Genomic DNA, 10643 nt, shown 5'->3' with positions numbered 1-10643 from the left:
TAAGCCGGCCTGCGAGCCGGCCAAAGTTGTCTTGTTCCTGATCGAATAAAGTACGCTTTGCTGAAATCACTCTCCGTCTGCGTACTTTTCATACAGCCTTTGGGTTTTCCCTCATACCGAGACTACTGCAAGCATAAATGGCTTTTAGAAGCAGTCTACAGTGGCTTGTCCTAATAATTCCCAGGAAATTCAGCCTGAGGAGGGCTCTGAGAAAGCACCATTAACATAGCTTTTGACAGTCACTTTTGAAAGCCATTTCCATTTTGACTTTCTTTTGTGCACGCCTGTCCCCTCAGACGTCTCCTCCATCCCCCCAAAGAACATTTCTTACCCGCATGAACATTGCTGTGTTGGGCTAATGAGGCTCTCAGTCCAAATGTTTTCCCGCAGACGTCACACTTGTACGGCTTGGCTCCCATGTGGCAGCGCTTGTGGCATTTCAAGTATTCATTGGTGGCAAAATGTTTCCCACACACATCACATTTAAAGAGACGCTCGCCTGCAAAGGAAATGAAGAAACTGTTTCTATTAGCCATCAGCCACAGGAGATTTCTCAAAAGAATCCAGGGAGCTTTTCCCTCCATTTATAGCCCCCAGACTCTCTTATGCATACTTTAATCATATTCTCCTTTTGAGGTATACATTCCTTCATTCACTGTTTTTATAATTACATGTCTTTTTCTTTGCTAACAGGATGTAAGCGCCCTGTGCAAAAATTAGTATGAAGTGGGGGAGATGACCCCAACTTTCATTTCTGCAGATTTGAGAGCCCATTTGCACAGGAACTTACATGCATGTGTACATACACACGTCAGCTTCCTATGCTTGATCCACTGCTACCACCAGCCCAATTTTTGCAAGGTGTACGTAATGTGTTCAGACCTTATGCACAATTCAATAGAGCTGCAACCCACTAAAACTGAAAAAAAACCCAAAAGATGACAAAAATGCATATAAGTAAATCTATTCTTAAAAAGCAATAGGACAAAAACCTTAATAAGTAACAATGTTACAAAGTCCATAAAATAAATATATAAAACACTCATGAGAGAATAAAACAATGGCACAAATACATTTGAACAGTGCGCCTCGCCTTGTTTCACAGAAATCTGTGCTGTTTGAACTGTTTTTGTCATATTTTGCAATCTGCCTTTAGTCTCACTGAGTAAAATCATGAGTATAAATAATTAACAAATCGACAGTGTCTCAGGCAGGGGCCCGTTTTCAATGACTGTACCATATTTAAGAAAGTCGCTGCTTCAAGGTGGCATAGAGCTAGGACTTTCTGCCACCCAACGGAGCAGAAATTGCATACCTGCCGTGATCTTTTGCAACTACATTTCTATCTACACAACTGGGCATCTGAATGTATTGCCCTCTGCCACTTCAAGGAATGGCATTAAAACTCCTACCTGTATGCGTCCTCTTGTGACCATTCAGCTTGCCTTTGTCCGCAAAACACGCTCCACAGTCCTCACAAACGTATGGCTTCTCCCCTGTATGGGACCTAAGTTCAGAGGAACAGGAAAATGTTTTAAAAAGCAACTGAATGTGCATTGTCCCCCCCCCCAATAGCTAGCAATCCAAAAGAGTCCAGTGGAGCCTGAGTGGTGGGTGTTGCCTTCTGACACACTTCCCGTGATGCCAGGGTGTGTGGCATACGCAAATAAGTTATGCTAATGAGTTATGCTAATGAGCTCCTGCATCTCTTTTTCTACTAAATGACCCCTGCCTGCCATGATCTTTTGCAACTACATTTCTACACAACTGGGCATCTGAATGCATTGCCCTCTGCCACTTCAAAGAATGGCGTTAAAACTCCTACCTGTATGCGTCCTCTTGTGACCATTCAGCTTGCCTTTGTCCGCAAAACACGCTCCACAGTCCTCACAAACGTATGGCTTCTCCCCTGTATGGGACCTAAGTTCAGAGGAACAGGAAAATGTTTTAAAAAGCAACTGAATGTGCATTCACGCTGAAATTTTCTACTCCATGAATGTTACAGAGAGATTAAACCCACCCAGCCGGTGAGAAACCAACGTCTGCAAGGAAATGAGACTTCACATTCACAATACCTCCGTCTGGGGATTCGGAAGAGATGGCCTCCATTTAGATTTGCAGTTCCCTTTGCGGCCAAGGCTGAGAAGTAGAGCCGTGTGAGAAGCTGTGCAGAGTCAAAGGCTGAAATGGAACTTGAGCGGAGCCACAAGCTCAAACCTGTTCACCAGAGTCCACACGTGATAACACGTGCCTTCAGGCCTTTGTTTTTACCACTACGAATGAGGGATTTATATCACTGGCACAAGCCTTAAGCTTCTAGACCTCAACAAGGACTTCACCTCTCTCCTTGGACCAGACTACCTGTACTGCCAGTTTTGACCTTGTCCTCTGAACATCCCTGAAGTGAAACCCAGCATTCACAAAGCAAAGCCGAAAATTCTTACAGAGATACCTGAGTGAAACATCCTCTCACATCGCACCACAGACTCTATGCCCGTGTTCCCTCTAGGCTGAGTTAGTGTGAGCTAGCTCACAGTGTTTAAGCCCCCAGCTCACAAATTTTTGTCTCAGCTCAGGAAGGATGGCTCCCGAGCAAACTAATTTATGCAGGAGCCCAATCGCTCGCTCACAACTTTAATGCCCGTAGCTCACAAAGTAGAATTTTTGCTTACAAGACTCCACAGCTTAGCGGGAGCAACTGCTCTATGCATGTACAAATTCAGGCCTGCTGGGGTCCTGTTCCTCCATCTTAGTTAGGTACGGGCCAAGGCCCGCTTTGTCTGTGCTTAAGGTCACAGGGAACAGATGAATGCTTTTCTTGCAAAGTGATCGTGGTGCTCCAGTACATAACGCATCATCACCACCACCGTTATTCTGAATTGTCCAATCCCTGTGTACACGGGGCTCTGGGAGATTTACAACAGGTTAAAATTTTTTCAAAAATCTCTATTAAAAATCAGCAGATCAGTTATGCTTAATTAGATGGTCTCCAGATGGCATCCATAATTTAATCTAAAACCTACTCTGGACTGTTCTTCTATCTCGTGGGCAGGTTAAGGAGGAGGCCAAAGCGAGCAGAACAGGAGAAAGGACGGGCAATTCTTAAATAAAGACTGACAATTCTTTTTAATACTGGAACCAAACACATTCCAATTCCCTCACCATCCAAACAGTTCTGAGGGTGGATGCCTGCCCACCCCCACCCCCCTAAAAAAGTTTCTCACACACAGATCGCCCTTGCTCACCATATCTCCATTTTACCATTCGGTTGCTATTCACTGCTTGCAAACAGGGCTATTTTGGGGCAGGAACGCACAGGAACGGAGTTCCGGCTGGCTCCCAAGTTGGCCACGGCCAACAGGAACTCATTAGCATAAGAGGCCACCCCCAACAGCAGAAACTCATTAGGATTGGCTACAATTAGGGGTGTGTGGCCTAACATGCAAAGGAGTTCCTGCTCCCAAAAAAAGCCCTGGGTTTTGTCAACAAACAAGGTAAAGAGAGTAAGAAGCAAAAGGTGGGTGTGACTGGGTGACCACACTTCTGGTAACACGGGGGTGTGGCCTAATATGTCAATGAGCTTTGCTGTCAGGGGTGTGGCCTAATATGCTAATTAGTTCCTGCTGTTGGGTATGGCCTATTATGCTAATGAGTTCCTGCTGGGCTTTTTCTACAAAAAAAGCCCTGCTTGCAAAGAAGTACCCGAAGTAAGAGACACATGTAGAATGCACGGAAGAGGAGAGGGGGAAAGAAGCCACACAGGCTGACCTGGTATGAATCTTCAGCTGTGACGGCTGGGCAAACCGTGAGCAGCAAACGCCACACTGGTACGGCTTCTCCCCGGTGTGGGTTCTCATATGAAATACCAGCGCCGTCCTCGAACTCAAGATCTTCCCGCAGACAGAGCACAGGGGACGCTTCACGCGCCCTTCGTGCTTCCGCATGTAGTGCGTCCTCACGTCCCTCTTCCTTTTGAAGGTGGCGTCGCAGAGCGTGCAGGCAAACTGCCTGTCTTCCGTATGGACGCACGCTCGGTGCTCCTTCCAGCTGTTGTAGCTGGCAAAGGACTTGCCGCAAACGTCACACTGATACGCTTTCCCCGGCAGAGCGTGATGGACGTCTTTGCAATGGTCGACGTATTTCTTACGCGACACAAATTTCTCAGCACATTCGTGGCACGTGATGACATAGGCCGATCCCTTTGCTACCTTCTTTTTATTCCCTGTCCTCCCTTTGCGCTTGTCACCCAGTTCATTTTCTTCTTCTGCACGGTGGCCGTTGAAGCAGTCGTCATCGTCATCATCTAAAGAGAGAGACTCGTGATCCCTGTCGTCGTGTACTCCCGCTTCACGATATCCTCCCTCTTCTCCTTCGACAGCCATCGAGACGTTTCCCCTTTCGACGCCAGATTCATCACACTGCTCCTGCCCGTCTTCTCGATCACCAGACTTTGCTTCTGTAGCAGAACGCCTTGATTCCTTCTCAAGCCCCCATGCTTTCTCACCTGTGGATTCTCTTTGCAGGTCCGTGTTTGGTGCTGCAATGCATTCTTTGTTAGGGTTATCAAATTTACCATCTGCCACGTCCAGTCTGTCTGCTGGGGGCACCCCCATCCAGCAACCGGGCAGGAGTTTATGGTCTTGCCCAGATTCATGTATTTTTCTGTTGGGTGGGGAAAGTAATAATACATATACTTCAGTTAGGTACAGTTCTTCAGAATGCCCAAATCACATATGCAATCTATCTCACGGCAAAAGTATTTCCCTGGAAGAAAACACATCCTGAGGACTGACAGACTTCAGTATCCCTGAGAGTTTCAGAATCTTGGCTTAAAAAGCAGCAAATGCAAGATGTACATGGCTGCTAGCAATTCAGGCAGGGCTATTTTTGGGCAGGAACGCACAGGAACGGAGTTCCGGCTGGCTCCTGAGTTGGCCACGCCCAGCAGGAACTCATTAGCATAATAGGCCGCACCCAACAGCAGAAACTCATTAGGATTGGCTACATTAGGGGTGTGTGGCCTAACATGCAAAGGAGTTCCTGCCACAAGAAAAGCCCTGGGTTTGGACAACAGGCAGGAGTTTAGGGTCTTGCCCAGATTCATGTATTTTTCTGTTGGGTGGGGGGAAAAGTAATAATACATATACTTCAGTTAGGTACAGTTCTTCAGAATGCCCAAATCACATATGCAATCTATCTCACGGCAAAAGTATTTCCCTGGAAGAAAACACATCCTGAGGACTGACAGACTTCAGTATCCCTGAGAGTTTCAGAATCTTGGCTTAAAAAGCAGCAAATGCAAGATGCTATGGAGATGCACATGGCTGCTAGCAATTCAGGGAATGCATTGCTTTGAAAGCGGTCTGCCAGAGCTGGATGGGAAGCGAGCAAGAGAGGAGAACACAACACTACTGTGATGGGGGGCAGACATTACTGGCCCAGTATCAGACAATCCACCCAGAGTAGTAGACTACGTCTTTGGAAATCCCAGTCCCGGCTGTGAGAGGACAGAGCAGCTGACAGTAGGCTCAGAGCAACCGAGGAAATGAGATGGAACCAAAAAAGGCAACCTTGTTCAACGAGGCCAATCCATATTGTGTGGGACGGCTGAGTCTGCAGGTGTTTGGGTAAGCATTTGGTGCAAGGAAGAGAACCCGACAGAAATAATAGTTGTCCTTTATATAGGGAAAGGAGCTGCGGTGGCTCAAGTGGTTAAGATGCTGAACTGCAGGCTGTGGAAGGTCAGTAGTTCAGCAGTTCGAGACCCGAGTGTGCCGCATGACGGAGTGAGCTCCCGTCTCTAGTTCCAGCTCCTGCCAACCTAGCAGTTCGAAAGCAAGAAATTGCAAGTAGATAAATAGGGACCACTTCGGTGGGAAGGTAACAGCGTTCCGTGCGCCTTGGCGTTTAGTCATGCCGGCCACATGACCACGGAAACGTCTTCGGACAGCGCTGGCTCTTCGGCTTTGAAACGGACATGAGCACCGCAACCCTAGAGTCAGACTCGACTGGCTTTCGAGCAAGGGAACCTTTACCTTTTACCTTTATACCAGAGGTATACCAGAGCAAGCTTTCCTTCAACAGCTTTGTGTTGTCATAGATGGGAAAATCGAAAGTGAGCACACACGACTATTGCTCTTTCATCTAGAGGCAATAATCTAATTAGATTCACTATAAGAAGCTTGGTAAGTATATTTTAAAGGCTCTGTTGTAATTCAGGCTCACAAATGTCATGGTTGTAATTAGCTAATGATCCCAGGTATGCATATGTTAAGCAGTCGCAAAATGCACTGCATTGCAATGGCCTGTGGTTTTCAGCAAACAAGCCGAGTAGAAATAATGGCCTTTGTCAGCTTTACGTCTAAGCAATTTATTAATTGGTACAATTACCTGTTGTTCATTCGCTTCATCTCTTTTAAGTATTTAGCTGTTATATTGTATGAGAGGCTATTTAATAAATTAAATGGATGTTGGCTACCAGTTAGAATTTATTCTAGAAACAAATACCAGCTTCTTAGTTTCATCCATTCCGCAATTGCTATGTAATATTTTGATTTAATTTGATCACTGGATCAAGTCAGCTAACGGAGTTCTGGTTTAAGCATCAACACCAATTGTACATCCAGGTGGAAAAGGTAACATTTAGACAAGCATAGCAGGCTTGAACGGAAAACCCAGCCAACTGGAAATCACAGCCTACGTTCAAAATTACAAAAGTAATCCCTGATTCTTTTTACTACTTGCTGATTCTTGTTGTTAACTTATTTATTCTCAGATCCAGGTAGGATTGTGCATGCGTACAGGGGGCGGTGGGGAGGGGGAGAGAGTCTAAGTAAGAAAATAAAAGATGGTTGGTCCAACAGAAGAAAATAACAACTGTTTTCTGGGACCAATAGACAAGAATTCTGTAAACTGAAAAAAAAACAACCACCCTACGTTCAAGAAACTGCCCCCAGAATTTAAATGATTTCTTTAATCAGCTTTTTCAGCAAGATCTAATTTGGTATTAAAATCCTAAAATGTTCTGCTAGCCCCTAAGACAGAAAAAAATCTCGGACATCGGAGAACTGGGAATGTTGAAAACCTGTCTCCCAAGACTCCGGAATACACAATGGAAAAGACCGTACCTGACATGAGTATTAAACGTCGACCTCTGAGCAAAGCTGGCCGGGCAGCCTCCACATTTATAAGGCTTCTCTCCTGTGTGTGTCCGAATGTGAACCGTCAGGCCACATTTGGAGCTGATAACCTTGTCACAGTAGGGGCACCGCTGAGGATTATGCTTCTTTTCGTGCACTCTCCGGACGTGGTCATTGACATCTTTCTGGCACTGAAATTTTTTGTCGCACAGCAGGCAGGGGAAGCGTCGCTCGTCATCGTGAGTGGCGAGCCGGTGCTGTTTCAGGTTTTGGCGGCTGGCAAAGCGCTGGCCACACACACGGCAGCTGTGCTTAACGGCTAGATTCAGGCCGTGCTCCAGTTCCATGTGCGACTGGTACTGCTTGGCGAAGCGGAAGGAGCGGTCACACGTGTCACACGTGTGCGGTTGTGGCAGGACTTTGGACATGCCACGTGGCAATTTTCTAAGCTTGGTGCCACTCAGAATCAAACTGCTCTCACCCTCCTTCTGGCCGGGAAGCATCTTGGTCGTTACGTAGGTTGAGTCCACCTGATTTAGAGGTTCACCTTCTTCTTGGGCGACGTTGCCTGCATCGAGAGCATCGGGTCTCTCTCCTTTGTAGTGTCCGGGTGACACCGCTTTTTTATCTTCAGGCTCACCAAGAGTTATCCCATCTTTGTTCAACTGTCCACATTTACTTTCAGGGAAGTCATAGCTAGTTGACACTTTTACACAGTTCTTTCTGTCCCAAAGGTTTCTCTTCATTGGTGAGGCCAAAATTTGGGACGAATCACTCTGTTCCTGGTCTCCTTCCTGCTCAGCCGGGCTCCACAGAGACTTTTCAGGTCTTCTTAAATGAACACTCAAATCCGACTCCTTTGGGCCCCCAGCCCTCGTTTCTTCCAAGGCATCAAGCAGATCCTTGCATTCCAGTCTTTTGGCCACTGCCTTCAAGCGGTGCACTTTGTCCACTTCAATTTCTACTTCGGTCGTGTAGACAAACTTTAGGAAGGTGACGAATTCTTCAGTGCGAATGTCCTGGAGTGTCACGCTACAGTTCTTGGCATTCAATGTCTCCTCGCTAAGGAACAAGCTTTTAAAGTAGTTGCTGGAAGCTGCCAGGACAGCTTTGTGAACGAAAAAGTCCTCTTGGCTTCCAGGACAGTCTGTGCGAATGGTCACGTCACAGAAGTGACCAAGCTGATAGAGAGAATGGAGCGCTCGCAGAAGATTAGCAGCGGCAACACCGGAATTCATGGTGATTTTTTCCTTCTCCATCCTTAATTTTGACAAGGATTACAAAAGAGAGTGCATCAGAAAACTTTTAACAGAGTGCCTAAGACCACTCATTCAAAACAATCACACCAGTAACTACCTTCTTGTACCAGTCACATTTTATGAATTCGAAGGACTCTATAATCTGTGTTGCTGAAGATAAGAGTTAAACTGGCAGACTTGTTTCATATTCCAGTTTAGTCGGTAGCCTTGAGTAGACCTCTATATTTCAGCCCCTGCTTTGGGGTTAGCTAGTTTTACTTTTAACAGTGCACTCCTATGCAAGACATACTCCAACTCAAGCCCATTCATTCCAGTCACTTTAGACTAGAATAACTCATTATCAATTGCAGTGTAAACCTCTGCAAAACTGAGAGGACACTGGCCTCAAAACCATAACAAACAGGGAAATGTGAAGACTATCTGTGTATATTTAACATAGCTAAAATGTATTGAGGGGGGCAGTAGATAATTTCAAAAAAGTGACCCAAAGAGGTTTACACCATTCTTCATTTTATCCTCACAACAACCCTGTGAGGTAGGCCAGGCTGAGAGTGTCTAAATGGTCAACCAGTGAGCTTCCAACTGGAAAAAAAATGGGTTTTTTTCCAAGCTTCAAAATTTCCAGAAATTTTACATCTCTATTTATACCCCACCCTTCACTACCCAAAGGAGTCTCAGAGCGGCTTACCAATCCCCTTTCCCTTCCCCTCCCCACAACAGACACCCTGTGAGGTAGGTGGGGCTGAGAGAGCTCTTTCGAGCACTGCTCTTGAGAGAACAGCTATGAGAGAACTTGTGACTGACCCAAGGTCACACCAGCAGCTGCACATGGAGGAGTGGGGAATCAAACCCGATTCTCCCACATTAGAGTCCGCGCTCCTAACCACTACACCAGGCTGGCTCTTAGAATGCTGGACCAGGACTGTGGATCTCTACTTGTTATTAAGCTCATGGAGTAGCCTCGACCCAGTCTCTCTCTCTCTCTCTCTCAGACTAACCTACCTCATAGGGCTCTTGTAAGAATAAAATGAAAGAGAGGAGATCTGTGCATGTCTTCCTTTGAAGGAAGGACAAAATTAACTTCATGAATACATTCAGGTTTGTGTAGACATTTATATTTATTTTAAAAATATCTATACCCCACCTTTCCTCTTGACAGCGTTTGTAGGTTTCAATGCTGCTCCATGGAAAAGGTCCCCATACTAAAGGATGGCAGCACGCCAAGGAAATAGATAGCCTATAGCTCTTCTTCCTGACCTACTAACTTTCTGCATGCAAGAAGGTGTTTTTTTATTTTGCAGACAATCGTTCAAATACATCAGTCTCAAACTTGTGGCTGGAAGTGATATAGGCCAGGAAAAGCTCAATCCCTGCTGAATATACTGACTGCACTTTGGAAAAGGGATGGAAACAATTTTACCGGCTAAATTCCCCATATTTACTCTTGTAGGGGGGCATGAGGAAAGCACCTTCCTTCCTAGGAAAGGCTAAAGAGGCTTTCTGTAGAAAGTGGGGGCGTGACAGAAATCTATAATAAAATCATGCCTGGGTTGGACAAAAGCAGCCAGAGAAGTTTCTCCCAGACATGGCTGGGGGCTGCTCAATGAAACTGACTTGCGGACCATGCAAGAGAGGCAAAAGAAAGTCCTTCCACCCGGGGCACAGTTAACGTGTAGGAATCTGCTGCTACAAGATGTAGTTATGGCCCCGGCCATAATTCTACCAATAAAATGTTAATGGGAAAAAAGGGGGGCGGGTGTGTGTGAGACCAAGCCCTGGTGAGGTCTGTCAATGCCTATTAGCCCCAGGGGCTAATGGAACCTCCACGTTCAGAGGCAGTATACCCCCAACCTCTAGCTCCTGGTTAGAAGGCAAACCAAGGAGGAAGGCTGCTGGATTCCTAAAGGCACCTGGCTAGTAACCACTGTTGGAAAAAGGACTGGTGGACTGAACGCTCCCCCTTTCTTTCGTCTACCCCTGCAGGGCTCCGCTTACCTTCTCCGTTTTGACGTCCGAGGGGTTGTATTGGCAACGAGGCACCTGCGAGATTCGGCCGCCGGCCGACGTCACAGCCCCGGCGAGCTCACCTGCCGTCCGCTTTCCCACGCCTCCTCAGCTACGTCACGGAGACACCCCGCCCACCCCAGCATCCGAAGAGAAGTGTTGAAATGACCCTTGGAGGCCACCGTAGCATCGAAAATAGCCGGGGAACTGCCGGTCGGTTGTTCGGCTACCTTTCTCGTGG

The 10643-nt window shown here is 46.5% G+C and overlaps 1 protein-coding gene across 1 annotated transcript in view; it reads right to left on the bottom strand.

The window, feature by feature from the left end:
* LOC107109959 (GDNF-inducible zinc finger protein 1-like) overlaps positions 1 to 8398 on the bottom strand; it is a 22263-nt gene extending 13865 nt beyond the window's left edge. The window contains exons 1-4 of the mRNA XM_015410668.1: positions 7128 to 8398; positions 3769 to 4662; positions 1826 to 1920; positions 332 to 499 (exon numbers count right to left, since the gene is read on the bottom strand). Of these exons, the coding sequence (XP_015266154.1) occupies positions 332 to 499; positions 1826 to 1920; positions 3769 to 4662; positions 7128 to 8398 (2428 nt within the window). The remainder of the gene's footprint in view (positions 1 to 331; positions 500 to 1825; positions 1921 to 3768; positions 4663 to 7127) is intronic.
* Positions 8399 to 10643: the final 2245 nt, after the last annotated feature.

Source organism: Gekko japonicus, unplaced genomic scaffold, assembly GCF_001447785.1.
Source record: "Gekko japonicus isolate JY-2015 unplaced genomic scaffold, Gekko_japonicus_V1.1 scaffold5040, whole genome shotgun sequence".
NCBI classification, from domain to species: Eukaryota; Metazoa; Chordata; class Lepidosauria; order Squamata; family Gekkonidae; genus Gekko; species Gekko japonicus.
Note: the sequence above shows the minus strand (reverse complement) of the source record. Positions and strands in the feature narration are given on the sequence as shown.